Here is a 19585-nt window from a genome sequence, read left to right on the forward strand (position 1 = left end):
GACTCGCTCAATGAATCACCAAAGGTAGAAGAGGATGGAAGTGTAATAAGGACATTCTGGAAGTGGGCTCAGGTTCTACCAGGAGATTAATCTCAGATTTACTCTTTCCAAAGAGAATCAAAGAGCGAAGGCCACAAGCACAGACATCTCAGAGAGCTGAATCCTGAGAGGACTCCTCAGGGCATGGGTAGAATAGCATATAAACTTCATGTCATCGTACTGCCCCGAGCAACCAGAAATGGGGAAGGATCAATAGATATTTTCAGTGCTCCTGATCAATATTTAGTTCATTATCATTATCTGTGATGGTAAGAAGTCTGTTCGCTGGTATGGGACATTTCATTGACTAGAAAACAATTTAAGAAATGTACTTGGGGGGCTTCCCTGGTGGCGCAGTGGTTGAGAATCTGCCTGCTAATGCAGGGGACACGGGTTCAAGCCCTGGTCTGGGAAGATCCCACATGCCGCGGAGCAACTAGGCCCGTGAGCCACAACTACTGAGCCTGCGCGTCTGGAGCCTGTGCTCCGCAACAAGAGAGGCCGCGATAGTGAGAGGCCCGCGCACCGCGATGAAGAGTGGCCCCCGCTCGCCGCAACTAGAGAAAGCCCTCGCACAGAAACGAAGACCCAACACAGCCAAAAATAAATAAATAAATAAATAAATAAATTTAAAAAAAAAAAAGAAAAGAATGGTTGGCAACCACACATTTCCATTCTAAAAAAAAAAAAAAGAAAGAAATGTACTTGGTCTACTGATGAGCTCATAGAGCAATAAATAATGCAACCTCGTGGGCAACCATGTAAGACTAGGTAGTATCCTAAATAAGGGTTATCTTGGCCTGTGTTTGGACTGAAGCCTGCTTCTCTGCCTTTCTGCCACAGGTAAATGAAAGAAAACTGGGCCCATTATCTTTAATAAGTAATGAGCAAGGGAATCTGAGCTTAGCGCATATCTCCACTCAATTTTCATTAACGTATTTTTTAAAAATCCTGTTTGCTCCCCTTACTGTGGAGACACTGCTCATGGAACAACAAGGTGGTAGCAGTTTATGAGTTGCAGTGTGACAAGTCAGGATCTATTTCCTGCTTTTCTCTCAATAGCTACATGACTTGGCAAATTACTTGAGTTTTCTAATTCTCAGATTCTGTAAAATGGAGCTATAATAGCACTATGTACCTCACTGGGCTGTTGTGGGGATGACATGAGCAAATACATTTTTGCAGAGGGACATACCTTTCTTTTTCCTGCTCCACATGGCACAAGGAAGAGGAGTAGAAAAGACCTATGGAAATCCAAAGGAGGGCATAGGAATGGAGTTAGAAACATGGGGGATGAAGGGCCCAACAAACTTTGTGCTGAAAGGTGGGTTAAGTTTTGCATCATCTTCCGGACTCCATGTATGTGTTAAAAGATTTTTCTCTCTGGAAATGGACTGCATTTTGTGAGATCATAGAGGACTATGAATGACTTGCCTTATCTTTTTTTAATTAATTAATTTTATTTTATTTATTTTTGGCTGCGTTGGGTCTTCATTGCTGCATGCGGGCTTTCTCTAGCTGCGTGGAGCAGAGGCTACCCTTCGTTGCGGTGTGCGGGCTTCTCATTGCAGTGGCTTCTCTTGTTGTGGAGCGTGGGCTCTAGGCGCGCGGGCTTCCGTAGTTGTGGCGCTTGGGCTCAGTAGTTGTGGCTCGTGGGCTCTAGAGCACAGGCTCAGTAGTTGTGGCACATGGGCTTAGTTGCTCCTCGGCATGTGGGATCTTCCCGGACCAGGGCTCGAACCTGTGTCCCCCACATTGGCAGGCGGATTCTTAACCACTGCACCACCAGGGAAGCCCGACTTGCCTTATTAGGAAGTGTGGAGGCAGCACTTCCTTTGATAGAACTCCAGATCAGTGTTACTCAAGGGGTAATCTAGAAACTCTGTTACTAGAACTTGGGACAAGCTAAGAACAGAAATTTTAAGTCAGTGTTTAAAAACTTGGATTGAAACTTGACAGAGTAGTTTTATGTCTGATGAATCTAATAATAAATACGAATGTATACTTTTGTATCTCTTATTTCATCTCTCTAGTAATAGATATTTTCTTAATTAATTTTTCCCCTTAGTAATTCACTTTATTTCACTTTACAGAATATAGGCCCACAGTGACTGAAATTTTTAAAAACAGGATTTTCTCCACTGATAGTTTAGAAAAAACATCAAAACTTTTCTACTGTACCAAAGAAAGTCGTTATTCCAATTCTGAAAGCTCTTAAAGACTGATGTTTGAAGCTTTGTTCCGTCTTTAAACTAATAGTTCAAAACAATTCTGGAATCTTTATTAAGCTTTTATGAATACAAGGAAGAATCTTGAGTAATTTTCTCAAATATAGAAAAAAAAATTAAACATCCAGGAAGGTGAGGCAATTTTTTCAATCTACCTTGTAAAACATACATCTTTATGAGGTAGATCAATATACACTGACAAAGGGTGAGGCCCAAGAGGTTTTGGTGAGAAAATAAGTTGTAAAACTGTACTTGTAATATGATGCTGTTTTTTTAAAAATTACTATAGGCACAGAAAAAAATCTGAACTGCTATACAATAAATTAACAATTTATCTGGTAATGTTAGGCTTATAGGGCACAACTATGTTTTTATGTTATATATTTTCTTCAAGTTTGAAATTAAAACAGTATATGATATTTTGTAATAAAAAACATCAATTTGACATGTTGAAAAATTTATCTCTGTCACTTTATAGTTATTAATAAGCATATCAATCATGTGGTTGAGAAATGTTTTTCAAAAAAGATGAGGGGAAAATCATTTAGCAGCCCCACTGCGCTTCCATTTCTATACCTTCTTTTTCCATTTGGGAGCCAAGTTTTGTTTGTTTTTTCAAGGTACACCTGCAATTCTGAGCATACCATTTCTTGAACAGGAAAAGGTTATTTCCATGTAAGGTACTTGCACAGAAATACTAATCTCCCTATATTTCACTTCCCACTCCCCTCTCCCCGTTGTCCGGGATTAAAAGATGTCAGATGAAATATATTCTTGAATTTAAAAGACGTGTTTGCCAGTCTGCAAACTGGAATGAAAAAGTCTGCAAAACTAGAATGCAAAACTAGAATGAATGACTTGTTACAAATAAACAACATTAGTAATATTAGGAAGCCTACATTATCCTCCATGAGGTAATAAACTACTGTATTTCACCAATTCTAAGACAATTTTATTCTAAGACACAGCGTTACGTTATGTCTCACTAAGAAAAAAAAAACAAAAACACTGCCAATTCAACTATAACACGTCAGCAATCAAAAGATGCACCCTGATTTCACGGATGTAAGTATGAAAAAGTGGGCATCTTGGAATCAATAAAATATGGCAATACCATAACTAAACATCTACAATCTTGTCCAACCTGATTACTTGAAGTAGAGTACCTTCAGCTGGTTTGAACATAAATGGAAGGAAGGATACATAAACATTTTCAGTAGCACACCTTTCATTTATTGACCTATGTAAAAAAAATAATAGGCCTAAAAAAGTCAGAACAGTAAAAGAATATGCAAAAGGGTATATCTGTTTCTAGAAGGCTATACAAATATGCAAAAAGGAATAAGTTATTTTTTTGCATGTCTTTTTGTTTTCCAAATTTTTTTCTCCCAAACTTCATTTTCAATGATACAAATGACTAAGGACCAGTTTAACAAATCAACTTTATGTATATATTACATGCTTTGGAATATAGATAGAAAATGTTCCCCAAAAGTTGTTCAGAAACTTCTCTATTCACAATATGAACAAGAAAACTGTATAAAAGAGGGGGAAGGAGCACCTTTTACGGAATTCTGAAGCAGAGTAAAGATGAAAAAAAAAGATCCATTTAGAACATGGAAATATTTGTTTAAAAAAAACAACAACAACCCAAAACATCCAATGATAAACCATAGCGAATTAATTCTTCCAAGGTAAGTATGAGGTAGTTTTAGCCTCATAATTAAATCTACGGCAGCTTGGAAGGTTTTCGTTTTTGTTTTTAATGACTAATCTTGCTTTTGTCACTTGGTGACTTAGAACTACCTGGGGAATCCAGACAATATGCTTACTCTTCAAATGTTCACAATTTTAAGGCACGCAATTCATCTAAAATGATGTGGTGTTCATGGTTTGTTTTCTTTATATTGTGTTGGGTTCTTGCTGTATCACCTTAAAGTACTTTTTCAAACTCTTGGTTATAAAAACTTTCCATATCAAGTCTGCCATTGCAATGACAGCTGCGTTGGAGAGTTACCAGCCTGAACAATAGTTCATCATGCCATTGGAGTAGAAAGAAAAAAGGAACTCAATGATAGTGTACCTTAGAAAATTCTCCAAGCAGAGTTTGTCAGTTACTCAGCGGGCTGCTTCATTTTTCCCCAGTCTGCTACCATGAAGTTATATTACAGGATGCTACAGCCATAAGTCTTTCCAGAACCCATTTTATGGTGCTTATGAAAACCATCACTCTGGATAATAGCCTAAAAACATTTACACTCATTCAGAACTTCACGAAAAATCCAGCTTCTCTTCAAGTAATTTTCTAATACTGTCTAAATTGTTCATGTCCCGGTAGACAGAGTATGTAATTCTTCGCCAGCTCACAAATTCAAACTTTCCGATGGTGAGCAGTGACTAAGGAGCTTCTGGCTTCCCTTCTCTCATCATTCTGAATTGTGCTCTGAAATTTCCCCGGTCCTTCTTTCCTTTTGGAGACCCTGAACGCACTTTTCACAGTTTTGAGGTCTGCCTTCAACAACTTTTGTTCTCTTAAAAAGTGCTTGCTCTTGGTAAAGGCTGAGTCCTCCTTGGCAATGGTTCACATGTGGTCTTGACCTTGCTCTGTTAGGTTAGCACCTAGACTTGGAAGGGTGGGTTGCTGTTCAGGGGTTTTGTGCGGCTTAGTGTGTGATTCACTTCCGGGGCCACGGGAGTCCTCTCTTCCACCTTGGAAGCCTTTAGGTTTCTATAGCCAACAGCCTTCTGGGAAGACGAACACATTTTGCAAGGCACACTAGTGTGAGAATGCAGTGCTCGGTCAAGAGGCTCAACTGCAGTTCAGACTAATGTTCCAGGCTTTGAGTCTTCATGCCAAAAGAGCCTCTGCTCACTATTCTCCAGGCTGTCTTCCAGCCGGTTTCCATCTGTATTGTCCAGTTGACCGGTCTCTGTGTATGGTCTATGAAAGGAAACCAGAAAAGTTACAACTTGTTGTCATTTTTGTTCCCAGAGTACAAAGATTACTATACTCAAAGAAGTTAGTAGAAAACACTGTTAAGAAAATTATCGAAAACTTGGAAATAAGGCAAGGGATGACAGTGTGTTTTTTCAACGTCCTACTGGAACATGGTCTAACAAGGCCCATGCAAGGAGTATTTACTTCTCTTGAGAGACAGACTTTTGTCTAACTTACATTTACCATGGATGAGGACCCAGACTGTGTTAAGTTACATGTTGACTTGGGGGTTTTTGTTTGGAAGAGATACAAATAACTTCTGTCTAGTAGAAAGATTATGGTCATAGTTTTATTGCCCTGTAGGATATTAACTGGTTTTGTATTGAATTGAGTAGTCTCAATTCAGTCCTCTCCCTTTCAGTGTGTGGAATTCAGTCTCTTGAATTATCTGGGAACCAGCTTTAGCATTCTTTTAGTTCTCTCATGAATGAGTTAAATCAATCTTCGACATATACTCATTTTAGGTTTGTATGAGAGTTGTATTTTTGACTTTTGAAGTATTTTTGACAGCTACACTTTAAGCAGTCTTCAAATTAAGGGAAATATACTAGATGTTTTTCTTAGAAACAAAGGAACATACTTAAAGGGAGGCGAGGGTACCTTGGGACATATTGTACTTCCCTAGGGTGTATGGGTCAAGTGTAAATTGGAAACAGCATCACATAAAATAATCACAGGCCCATTTGGAAAGTACATCCAAAAGAAGGCATCCTACTGTACACACCATTCCAATAAGCAAAACCTCATTCCTGTAATAGTAGGTTAGAATAGGTTAGAGAGTTAGTAGCTTCCTTTTTATTTTAAACTTCAATGTCTTTTAGTACAGGTGAATAAAAAGTCCTCTGGAAAAGAGCTTTGGAAATAAACACTACGCAAAACCAGATATTTAGTGTTTTTTTTCTAATATAAAAACAAAAGCAGATTTCTGTAACTTCACACATCAGTCAGAACAAGCAAAACTGCTGCTATGCAAGAAGCAACACTCCGATTTGAGGGACTGTACTTACTACAGCTGGCTACACTTAAAAGAGAATTGAAAACTGATCTCATTTCTGGAGACACAACCATTCTCCGAGACAGAAGCCCTTGGTTCTGCCTAGTAATGGGGAGTGTTCAATAAGGAAGAGGACAGGAAACGGAAAACAGGAAGTGAAAGAAAAAAAGTTATTTGAAAACACAGTTTGCAGCAGCAGAGCCAGGAATTTGACTATATTACATACGAGGTAGCAGAAGAGACTTCAACATTTCTAATTTTACAAAGTTTATGCTGCTAACAGTTATACTACATCATACGAGGAAAAAAATTTTATTGGTATAAATTTGTAGCTTTCTATAATATTAAGACCTGGACACTCCGAGGTAACAATCTCTAAATAACATGCACTTCATTTTTAAAAACATACTGATCTATGGCTAAGCATTTCAAATCTTCAATTTAAGGGCAGATCTAAAGTTTTTTATCTTTATCTTGAAGCCCAATTTTTCTCCTATTTTAATAATTACATTTTCATAAAAAATAACATGCAGTTTTAGAACAAATTTCTAAAGCTTTACGGAGGATTGTTATACTTGCCTTATTAATAGGTCAAGTTAAATTGATCAGACTGTACATGATAAAAATAAAATCCTAAATGGACAAATGGGTAGAAATAAGCATTCCCATAATTCTCTGGGATAGGAGGGTACGTTGGCAAATGTTTCTAGTAAGCAGGAGCTTAAAAAATATGCTTTTCAATTTAATTCATTAAACCAACTTATTGGAATGTGTCCTAAGGAAATAATCTAGAATTCAGACAAATATTTTGCACAAAGTATTGTATTTTATTTACAATAAAAAAAGAAAGAAAATTTAAAAGCCATTTAAAATCAAACTATGGGGAACTGTTCATAAAGTACGGCATATTTATTGAGTGGAATATCATGTTGGTTGCATAAAATAAGGTTTAAAGAGTTTTGTTAAAAAAAAATGGGAACACATTTATGTTAGGCTATTAATTAAAAACCTGGGATGTACAATGAAGGGTGCACAATTTCACGTACAATGAAGGATGTAAAATTGTATGTATGATATCATTATGACCATGTTATAAATGGATACAGAAAAATGGGGGAAATGTGCCAAAAATGTTTCTAGCTACTATCTCTAGATGATGGAATTATGAGTAAATTATTTCCTACTTACTTATTCCTTTATTATTTTCCTAATTTTCTACAATGAGCTCATATTATGTGCACATGTACACATACACAATAGGGGTCTTTAAATAGTTTCTAATTTCCTGTATATCATGCCCCTTCAGACTCTGCTATCAAGCCATGTTGGCCTGGCTGTAATAGATGGACAGACTTTGTAAAAACAGATTGTCTCTAAAAATGTTTAATACTTCCTGAGTCCTATGAAAGTGGTGTTAAGGATATTAGAACTGTCTTATGCCCTGAATGGTTTGTTTTATATCATTTCTAACTCAGTCAACAAAAACGAAAGTGAAAGTACACAAACAGGAACATTATTTGCAAATGTATTATACAAAATGATTAGAACTGAATTGAAAAAGTTCAGCTCAAGTTTTGGGCCAAAGTCTTCCTGCTCTTAACTCATTTGCAAGCATTATGTACAGAAGTCCAAGCTCTCTGACGTCCTCTGAAGTATATTTTCATTAAAATTCTATTTTGAGCACGCCCTTTGTTGAGTTGAGACAATTGGCCTAATATTTCAAGCCAAGAAAAACTTTCGCTAAATATGGAAAAGAAAAACAAGCTTTTGGGGTTGAATTATCTCCAATTTGCTTATAACATTGAGTGCTTTAGTAAGAAACTAACCTCAAATTCACCAGTATTCACCTTTAAAAGTTATTGTCTATGTAAGCCTCCTATGCCTGACGCAATCTGACTTAAAGAAAGCAAAATTAAATTTTCTTAAACAAAAACAAAAAGAAACAGAAAATGCTTTACTTCTTGGCACCAGGGGTACAGATTATATTCTGTGAGAAAGTGATCGAGAAAAATGACCGCTTCAAATTTAACTCCTCCCATGTATGCGAAGAATTGAAAAACGTAATCCAGAGTTTGCAATCTTTTTAATAATCACATTTTAACAAATTGACCTTGTCTATTTCCTCTAAATGTTTACAAAGAACTACTATGACAGACACACAGGACAGCTGGCTGCGTCTGTTGCTACTTAATGAACATAGGGTCAGACACAAAAAGGCAGCAAATGTTTGAAATCAAGCCCACCAACTGTCTATGAGGAATCTTGGTATGAACAGCCTTTTCTTCCATAGAGATATTTTTCCTTCAAGGTTCCAGAAAATTCTTAACTGGGTATATCAATAGTACAGTTTCAAGTATAGCAATTAAAAAGAACGTTCAGACACAAAATTTAATGTACAGGACTCTAAGAAGAGGGTCAGATTTGAATGAGCTAGATTGAGCACCAGCGAGCTTTTTCTTAAAGGGCCAGATATTTTTGGCTTCGTCGGCCATAAGATCTCTGTTGCAACTACTCCGCTCTGCCCTCATAGTACAAAAACAGCCGTAGGTAACATGTAAATGAATGAGCATGGCTGTTTTCCAATAAAAATTTATTTATAAACATAGGTGGCAGCCGGTTTTAGACTATAATTTGCCAACCCTTGAGCTAGATTACTTAGCGTTCATAAAATAAAACTGGATTCCTGAATTCTTTAGACCAGGAACAGGGTACTGAAATTTTTAAGCATGCCTTTCTCACCTGCCTGGAGAGGGCAAAGGATTATAGATGTTGCCATAGCAGCTGGTGTAGGAAGAATGTGCCGGGGTCTCGTATTCAGATAGCCCTATAGTTATCTGGGTCCTCCAGTTCCCGGAAGCACTTGTAGAAGACACTAGAAATAAAAATGAAAAAAGACAAAATTAGTGGGACTATTCAAAGTGAGAATTGTTTAGGCCATTTAGATGTACATTAATCAGCTGTGTGCAGAGTAGAGCTTACAAGCCAATGTTTGGAACCAACAGAGTTCCTATTCCAATTTGGTCATTTACTGGCCATGTGACATTGGGCAAAATAGCTTATGCTCTTTAAGCCTTAGTTTCTTTGTCTGTAAAGTGGGGATAATAATATAAATATATTCTGTATAGGGATGATACCAGGGTTAAATAACCTAATTTGTGCAAATATTTAGCACTGTGCTTAGCAATAAATGATAACATTATTATTATAAATGTGAATAAAGTTAATTGAAAGACATGCTATAAAAAACTAACCCAAAAGACAAGCCAGAAAAAAAATTCTCATATATTGAAAGAATCTTCCCAGTGTCTCAGTCAGGCTATGGCGGCTGGATAGCTTCATAGACTCAATTGTAAAGGTAAGATGACAAGTTTGAGTTTTTGGAGACCTTTAGAGGAAAAGCATTCCATACGTTGACTTGTTGAGACTTGCCCGTTCCCCAGCCAAAGGCAATATTGGGCCACTAGCAGCATCAAGGCACATTTTTGCCTTTTAAAAAAAAGTTTTGGGGGTGGGGTAGGGGAGGGAAACTAGTATAGGAAAGATTTCAAGAAGAAGAGATTTAGTTCTTCTGAGGGACTAATCTGTAACAAGACAAGGGCATACACAAAAAGGAATGAAATAATGCCATTTGCAGCAACATGGATGGACCTAGAGATTATCCTACTAAGTGAAGTCAGTCAGACAGAGAAAGACAAATATCATATGATATCACTTCTATGTGGAATCTAAAAAGTGATACAAATGAACTTATTTACAAAGCAGAAACAGACTCACAGACTTTGAAAACAAACCTGGTTACCAAGGGGAAAGGTGGTGGGGAGGATAAATAAGGGATTTCGGAGTAACAGATACACACTACTGTGTATATAATAGATAAACAACAAGGACCCACTGTACAGCACAGGGAACTCTACTCAATATTTTGTAATAACATATATGGGAAAAGCATCTGAATATATATATATATACACACATATATGTAAACATAAATATATATATGCATGTATAACTGAATCACTTTGCTTTATACCAGAAACTAACACAACATTGTAAATCAACTATACTTCAATTAAAAAAAAATTTTTTTAAATGGTTAAAAAAAAAAAAAAAAAGACAAGGGCATAATTTGGGAGCAAAACCCAGTGAATGCCTCATCGCTGGGCATTTGCTGTCCTGTCTCCAAAACCAGTCCTGCTCCATGCCTAGGCTGCACAATGCCATGCCAGTCATCCAAGACTCAAAAACCCCGCACTGTTCCTGGAACCTTCCAGCTCTCCTCCATTTCCTGCTCCTGGAGGCCAACCTCTTCCTCTTCTCTCTCACACCCACAAAGCACATGTGACAGTATGGGACAAACACATTTCAAAACTCATCTGTGGTCCTGCATGCCACAAGGTTTTGACTCAAAGATATGACATTCCCACTTTAAGCTTCCAGGAAGGTTTCATAACTCAGAGGCGTGGTGGTTAGGATGTCTGAGCTGTGACCGAATTCCTACTCTGCCACTTACTAGCTTTGGAGCTCGGGCAGGGTCATTTAAACGCTCTAAGTCAGAACTGCCTCAGCTGCAAGAGTAGAATAATAATAATACACATAACAACATCACTCATTACATAGAACTGCTGCATACATTAAGTGGGAGAGTACACGTAAAGTGTTGAGCAGGTCGGGTGGCACAGGGTAAGTTGCCAATAAATGGTGATTGTCCTTACTACTAAAACTGAGTCACCCAGAGAGCCTTTAGGTGGCTGGAAGAGGTTACAAAACCCCTGACTAATTCGGCAAATAATCGGAAACTTATCTCTCTATGAGAATGATGCGTGCCTGTTATAAAACATTTCTGTAGCTATAAAATGTAGACAGGAATGAGGAAAATTCCAACAGGGAATTCTGGGAGCACTGATTCCATCCGTCTAATTCCTTAAAACGTGATGCCTTTTGGCCTACGGGGCCAAATCCTGCTGGTATCAGCAAGGTTCACAGCCTCACACTGGGTCCAGGAAGTGTTATCTCCATTCTCACCTTTGCCCCAGTCCTGAGCCAACGGCCAGGAATGTTGAAGTTTCTGAGTTACACCTGCTTCTCCCTGGCCTCGCTGTTTAAAGAAGCATTACCCCAGTGCTGTGCCCTGATGACCATCCACATGCATCCCAGCCCTCTTTCTTTGGTTTCTGAAAGTTTCTCATGCAACACCCAGAACTTGAAGGGGAAGAAAGGCATTCTCTAATCAGAGCCACAAATAAGAAATAACTACAGGAGGCTTTTCCTATGTTAGATGTGGTAATAAATGGGAAAGTCCAAGCAGAAGTCCAAAGTCCTGGACAAATACGAGAACACTAGAACCCAAACAGAAATCTCCATGGAGATGCCTCTTGTCAACAACATTAGGAAACTTTTAAAGGAATACTTTTCACTGAAGATCACACAATGATTCAGGAATCCCTGACACTAAGGTGTCGTGCTTGAAAGAGGGGGCAAGACTCATGACCTCGGTTTTTCATGTGGTTTGAGAATTCATCCATTTCTTAGAGTTTTAATATTGCTTAATTTTCATATATTCCTCTGGCTGCTAACTAGACTGTGAATTCATCCAGGCCAGGAACTGGCTTGAAACTGGCTCCTCAGTATCTATGCCTGCTTGTTTGCTGAATAAATGAAACACATTTAGGCCCCCATTTCTCTCCTTAAAGTATGCCTAGCACAGCTGGAGGTACGCAGTAAATCCTCCAGGAACAGTAGTGGAGTTAGGGACCAAAGTCAACACGTGAAGGGAACACCTCCAATCCAAATTATCTTTGAAAGTCCCTTAAATCAACCATAAAGTGGAATACATATGATTACTGAATTAAGACCTGCAAAGTACTTAGAACACTGCCAGGAACAGTGGTTAGTAAATGCCACCTCCTATCAGACTCATTAGAAGCCTTACACAGAGACCTGAGCATTTGGAACGAACTGCCTTTAGATAATCCAATTCCTAGTTGTGAACAGGGAAAGATGTATAACCTTAATGGTTTTCTGCTTACCTGAAGGATTTATGCTATTCTCCTTAATATGTCAAACCTCAATGCCCTGAACGTTTATTTATTTACTTATTTATTTTTATTGAAGTATAGTTGATTTACAATGTTCTGTTAGTTTCAGGTGTACAGCACAGTGATTCAGTTTACATATACATATATATATATATATAGGTATGTCTATGTGTGTGTGTGTGTATATATATATATATATAAAATGTTCATTTTCAGATTCTTTTCCCTTATAGGTTTATTACAAAATATTGAGTATAGTTCCCTGTGCTATACAGTAGGTCCTTGTTGGTTATCTATTTTATATATAGTAGTGTATATCTGTTCATCCCAAAGCCCTGAACACTTTAAAGAGATGTGACTGTCAATGGAAGACCTAGAAAGGATAAAAATATATGAAAGCCCCTAACCCAGGGCGGCACAGAGAGTAGGTGCTCAATAAATGTTTGCTGGACTTGAATCTGTGGCTCTACCCAATGGCTACCACTCTCCTGACCTTGGGTCCTGGTCTCATGACCCTTGAGGGGAGTGGCTTGGGGTAGGTGGGGAACATGAGGTAAATGAAATCTGGATAACAAGTGCCTCTGCAGTATTCTTACCCGAAGAGTAGGAAGACGCTCGGCTGCTTGGAGAACAGGGTACCTGCAGCCCGGCAAAGCCCAGGCTTCTCTGCGATCCCCTGTCCGAATCAAAGCTAGTCTGTGTGCTGTGGCCCTGCTCCTTTTGCCCAGAGGCCCGCTGGTACCAGCCACGCAGGTGCTCTGCCACTAAGGCCTTGTGGATGTTCTTGGTGATGTGCTCTGACTTGGCAGCAGCCTTCCTCGACAGCCGGAGAGTTGCATATGGGTTATGGGGCACCCGGTCGACCTCGTCTTCATGACACGACCTGCTGTAGTCCCTTGGGTGGTCATATCCATAGTGGGCGGAGGACCGGTAGGAAGGATTGACACTGTACTGTCCTTCAGTGTCGTTCTCGTAGACGTAGCCACCGCTGTAATAGAGATCACACTCTGCATATGGCGTGTACCCGGCAGTGTAGTAACTGGAAGCAGGCTGCTCCTGACTCTTTGAGTAGACGCCATTCCTCACACTATCCTTTTGTGCTAGGTTGGGCATGCTTCCTGAATTTGAAGTCGAAACGTTCTGTTTCTTGGATCTTCTCCGACCCCTGGAGCGAGTGTCCAGAGTTTGGGTGGTGTAACAGGGGCCGGCCACGGGTGTCACGCAGTAATACTCTGTGCTTGACTGGCTGGTATAGGAAGACCCGTCATCCAGGATTTCTGTGCTGCTGCTTCTTTGGGATTTGGAGAGGGAGGGAAATGGCTTATCGTGGTCCATCTCAGAGAGCAGATGAGACTGGGACTCAAGGCTTCCACTCCGCTGGCGGCAGTGCTGAGATGAAGATTCGGGTCTGAAAGAGGAGGAAGCAAACTTGTAAAAGACAAACGAGGAAAGGAGGACCAAGGGAAGGGAAAAGGACACCACGTCGAACGATTTAATAGCTCCTGAACTGCACTAGGATTTTTAAGGTTTCCAAAGCTGAACACACAACAGAAGCCACTGGGTTCACATGGTCAAAATGAGAAAAGAAATCGATTCTGTCAATTGGGCATTCCACATCCTTCCTTGACAATAGGGAAGATAAACTGATGCTGTGTAACCTACATCAAAGCCTAAGAAAAATCCCACATATCTTTGGAGGGTTCTTTCTTCCAACAGGATAGTAGGATACATAGACTAGGGTGAACGCAGCATTTGTTGGGGAACAGAGTTTGGCTTTGACATTGGAGACGTCCGGGTTGAGTTACGGCTCCATCATTTCCCAGCCGTATGAATGTGGACAAGATATTCAACTAATCTCCCTCCCTCCTCTGTAAAATGAGGAAAAAAACAGTATCAAGTATCTCCAGTCAGACATGTTGTGGGGACTAAATAATATAGTGCATATAAAATAGCACGGCCTTCAGTAAACACTTCAAAATGTTGCTACTGTCATTATCTTCACCCTCACCATTGAATAACAAATGGTAATATCCAGTTGGAAAAATTAAGGCACAAAAAATCCAGTATCTACCCAAACCACGTACATTTTCAAGCACATTTTCTTGGCTCACATATTTGAACTGTTAAGTGCATAGAAAGTGTAGAGCCATAAAATAAAGTCCCACTGCAGAAAGTGATTAAAAACACAGTGAAGGGACTTCCCTGGTGGCGCAGTTGTTAAGAATCCGCCTGCGGGCTTCCCTGGTGGCGCAGTGGTTGAGAATCTGCCTGCCAATGCAGGGGACACGGGTTCGAGCACTGGTCTGGGAAGATCCCACATGCCGCGGAGCAACTAGGCCTGTGAGCCACAACTACTGAGCCTGCGCGTCTGGAGCCTGTGCTCCGCAACAAGAGAGGCCGCGATAGTGAGAGGCCCGCGCACCGCGATGAAGAGTGGCCCCCACTTGCCGCAACTAGAGAAAGCCCTCGCACAGAAACGAAGACCCAACACAGCCATAAATAAATAAATAAATAAAATTAAAAAAAAAAAAAAAAAAAAGAAATGGTTCAAAAAGGGGGAAAAAAAAAAAAAAAAAAAAAAAAGAATCCGCCTGCCAATGCAGGGCACACGGGTTCGAGCCCTGGTCCGGGAAGATCCCACATGCCGCGGAGCAACTAAGCCTGTGCTCCACAACTACTGAGCCTGCACTCTAGAGCCCGCGAGCCACAACTACTGAGCCCACGCACCGCAACTACTGAAGCCCGCGCGCCTAGAGCCCGTGCTCCGCAACAAGAGAAGCCACCGCAATGAGAAGCCTGCGCACCGCAACGAAGGGTAGCCCTTACTCGCCGTAACTAGAGAAAGACCGCGCGCAGCAATGAAGACCCAATGCAGCCAAATTAAAAAACAAACAAACCACAGTGAAGTAAAACAAAACCTTAAAGCAAAAGTCAACAGAGAGAAAGCAACTGGAATGAAGCCCTCTTACTGCAAGTGGCTGCTGCTGTAGGCGTTCCGGGTGAGAACAGGTGTGGTGGGCACGCTTCGCCCTCCCTGGGGCCGCCTCTCCAGAGTTTTGTAAGGACTGCTGTGTGTCGACAGCATTTCTCTGTGATAGTAAAAAATAAAAAGAATTCAGGAAATGAGGAGCCATCTAACATTTCTGGCAAACTTGTTATAAGCTGATTAGAAACTTACTGGAGGGGGGAGGGATAAATTAGGAGCTTGGGATTAACAATACACACGACTATATATAAAATAGATCATCAACAAGGACCTGCTGTTGAGTGCAGGGAACTCTACCCAATATTCTGTAATAACCTATAGGGGAAAAGCATCTGAAAGAGAAGGGATATATGTATATGTATAACTGAATCACTTTGCTGTACACCTGAAACTAATACAACATTGTATATCAAATTACTCCAATATAAAATAAAATAAAAAGAGCCTGCTGTATAAAAAGATAAATAAAATAAAATTCAAAAAAAATAATAAAATGAAATAAAAATTAAAAATAAAATAGATAACCAACAAGAACCTACTGTATAGCACAGGGAACTATACTCAATATTTTGTAATAACCTATAAGGGAACAGAATCTGAAAAAAATTACATCTAAGTACAACTGAATCACTTTGCTGTACACGTGAAACTAACACAACATTGTAAATCAACTATACTTCAATTAAAAAAAAAAAAAAGGAAGGAAACTTACTGGAAACTGAAGGAATGGGAACATAAAGAGATAATTGGGAAAACTGTCTTTGTGGTTTAGTATCCTGGTGCATCTTAGATGAGTCTTAGGGGAAGCACAAGTGATGTGACTGAGTCATAAATATGGAGGAAAAAACTAAAAGACTTTTAAAAAAGGGTGTACTGAATAAAATAGATTGGAAGCAACGAGAGCAGGGGCAGCAAATCCTTTCTCTGTAAAGAGCCTCTCAGTAAATATTTTTGGCTTTGTGGGCCAGATGATCTCTGTCGCAATGACTCAACTCTGCCCTTGAAGTAAGAGACCAGTGTAGACAATATGTATGTGAATGGATGTGACTGCGTGCCAATCAAATTTGACCGTGGACACCGAAATTAAAATTTCATACAATTTTTATGTCACAAAATATTACTGCTTTTGATTTCCCCTCCAATATTCAAAAATCTAAAACCATGCTTAGCTCATGGGCCATACAAAAATAGGCTGCAGCATGAATTTGGGTAGTGGACTGTCATTCACAGCATCCTTAAATCACTTTGTCCACTTTCCAGCACAGTGAGAACACAATTTGAAGTTAATTTTTTAATTAAAAATGACTTTGATTACACTCCACTTGTTACAAAAGCATGTCAAGTTCATTGCAAAAAAGTTTAAAAATATAGATAAACATTTAAATGTCCATAATCTGATACCTCAGATAAGTCAGTCAACACTAAACATTTTCAGATATTTTTCTAAGCATATATACTTACAAACATTTATACTTTTATTGGGATTAACATACACACACTATTATATATAAAATAAATAACCAACAAGGACCTACTGTATAGCACAGGAAACTATACCCCATATTTTGTAATAACCTATAAGGGAAAAGAATCTGAAAAAGAATACACACACACACACACACACACACACACGTATGTATAACTGAATCACTTTCCTGTATACCTGAAACTAACACGACATTGTAATATAACTATACTTCAGTGAAAAAAAGCATTTATACTTTTAACAACAAAAAATGAGGTCTTACTGTATATTCTCTTTCAAAACCCACTTAAAAAAAAAACTTGATTTAACATTTTATGTCACTTAATATTCACCTACACTGTTATTTTAATGAGTTTATAGTATTCTACTGTAAAGACTGACCATAGTTAAACAATCCACTAGTTGAGCATTTGGGCTGTTTTCATTTGTTACTAGTATAAACAATGCTGTGATAAGCATCCTGTAGTTAATTCAAGAGGAAAAATTCCTAAAAGCGAAATTGCTGGATCAAAGAGCAAACCCATCTTAAGCTATTGGGGATGGAGGCATAATAATTTTTAAGATAATGATTTTCCCAGTTATAATTCCTCTTGCTGAAATAGCTTTGTTTTCCCTAATATAATAAACACACTTGTCCAGTGTTATCTGATAGGACTTTCTTCAATTATGGAAATGTGCTATATCTGTGCTACCCAATATCAGCCATCAGCCACATGTGCCTATTAGGACTTGAAATGTGGCTGGTAGGACTGAGGAACCGAATTTTACATTTTATTTACTTTTAATTAAATTGGACAGCACAGCTCTAGACACCTGGATCTCTATTGTTTAAGGCAACAGTTCTTAGATGCTAATCTACAAACTGGGGCTAATATGAGATACAAGTTTTCACTGGTCTTTGACAAATTAGAAATATAACAAAATGTGGGTTTTCTTTTCATAAGTGAAAAATTATTTAATCTAAATAATCTTCCTTTATTTTGAGACTAACTTCCATCTTCCCTGAGATGCAATATAATATTGGCTAAAATCACATCACAGGCTTTGGAGTCAGGCTACCTAGGTTCAAATCCCAATTCTGACATTTACTAGTTGACAAACCCAACAAGTGATTCATGCTTTCTGGTCCTTGGTGTACTTATCTATAAATGGTAAGGATGGTAGTAATACAGTCAGGATTGTTGTGAGGATTAAATTGATTAATACATATTAAAACACTTCAAACAGTGTCTGGCACATAGTAAGTGCTCAATAAATGTTAACTTCATATTATTGTTATTATTATTATTACAACGATGACTGTATTTTGGATATGTAAATGTCATTTTTTTTTCATGAAATCGTAGTGCTGTTTGTTTCAACATTCTGATTAGGCAAAGTAAAAAGTTGGTAATCCTATCTTGAGCCCTATGTAGAAAAAAAAAAACAAAACTAGTATTGATCCTTGCAGCCAAATTCTGGGAACCATTGGTCTGTCATCTTTTAAAAAGTTATTGCCCTGTTGTTACTGCCCTGATACTATTTACTTGAGACACTTGAGAAGTTGTATTATCTACTTTACAGACTAAAAATGTACTGAAGTCCCATTTTCCTTTGAAAGTTCAGAAGTCAGTTCTGTCACTTGGTTTGGTAGAGTGGTATTTAATGACAGTTTCCTGAAACCGTGGGTGATGAAACAGAACTTTGGACACTATACCCAAATTCAGATTATAATCAATGTTCCTATAATTTAATATAAATCAAATAGACTTTAAAATCAAGGAAACACCAAATACTTTTCAAAAGATCTCTTTAGAAACACTTCCACTTGTTACCAACAATAAATAACTGGGTTAGTTTGTATGCTTTGGTTTTACAAGATAACACTTTCTGCAAGAATAAAAAGGATAATGCAAAAATGGGTTGACTATTTTGGAGAAGAGATCTCATAGTGGCAAGGCATTCACCTCACTGATAATGTGACTTCTTACCTGCACTGTCTGGTATCCACAAACTGTTCATTGATGGACGACTTTCTGAAATGGATTCTCTCAATCCCGAGAGACTTGGGAGGAAGAATTCTTGGAGAATGAGGTACTGAACTTGATTGCTGCCCAGCAAGAGTACAGGTGTCATTGGCTATAATAAGTAAATTGAATGAAAGAATAAGTAGATAAATAAAAAAGTAAACAAACACCATGCCAACACCTCCCAAAAAAGAAAGTGGAAGATTTGTCTGGTGAGCAAAGTGGTCTTCCAAAGATGATATTTTTAAAAGTACCTACGTTTCAGAAAATTTAGTTTTATATTTTATACAATAGAAAAAAAATTACTGAATGTTCTTGTGGGGCCTGACCCAACTTACGCCAACTCAATAGGTGGCATGCTGCGCAAATAAATCTCTCAGGTGGAATGGGTGATACTATACTATACTTTTCTAGAATTATATTACAGAAAAACCTCAGTGTGTAAGGGGCCAAGAGGAAGCTGGCCTGTAAAGCGGGCCTGGATCAGTTTTGTTCAGCTTTACTTTTAAATTTGTTTTATTTATTTATTTATTTATTTATTGGCTGTGTTGGGTCTTCATTGCTGCGTGCAGGCTTTCTCTAGTTGCAGCGAGCTACTCTTCATTGCAGTGCACGAGCTTCTCATTGCAGTGGCTTCTCTTGTTGCGGAGCACAGTCTCTAGGTGCACCGGCTCAGTAGTTGTGGCACACAGGCTCAGTAGTTGTGGCGCACAGGCTTAGTTGCTCCATGGCATGTGGGATCTTCCCGGACCAGGGCTCGAACCCGTATCCCCTGCATTAGCAGGCGGATTCTTAACCACTGCGTCACCAGGG

At 38.8% G+C, this 19585-nt stretch overlaps 1 protein-coding gene across 4 annotated transcripts in view; it reads right to left on the reverse strand.

Moving 5' to 3' along the window:
* Window positions 1-3498: 3498 nt before the first annotated feature.
* FRMD4B (FERM domain containing 4B) overlaps window positions 3499-19585 on the reverse strand; it is a 330390-nt gene continuing 314303 nt past the window's right edge. For all 4 annotated transcript variants that reach the window (XM_061197131.1, XM_061197132.1, XM_061197134.1 and 1 more), the window contains 5 exons: window positions 18737-18884; window positions 15264-15383; window positions 12891-13702; window positions 8999-9131; window positions 3499-5208 (listed from right to left, as the gene is read on the reverse strand). In XM_061197131.1, the coding sequence (XP_061053114.1) occupies window positions 5088-5208; window positions 8999-9131; window positions 12891-13702; window positions 15264-15383; window positions 18737-18884 (1334 nt within the window). In that variant the 3' untranslated portion in view covers window positions 3499-5087. The remainder of the gene's footprint in view (window positions 5209-8998; window positions 9132-12890; window positions 13703-15263; window positions 15384-18736; window positions 18885-19585) is intronic.

Source organism: Eubalaena glacialis, chromosome 7 (genome assembly GCF_028564815.1).
Source record: "Eubalaena glacialis isolate mEubGla1 chromosome 7, mEubGla1.1.hap2.+ XY, whole genome shotgun sequence".
Lineage (NCBI taxonomy): Eukaryota > Metazoa > Chordata > Mammalia > Artiodactyla > Balaenidae > Eubalaena > Eubalaena glacialis.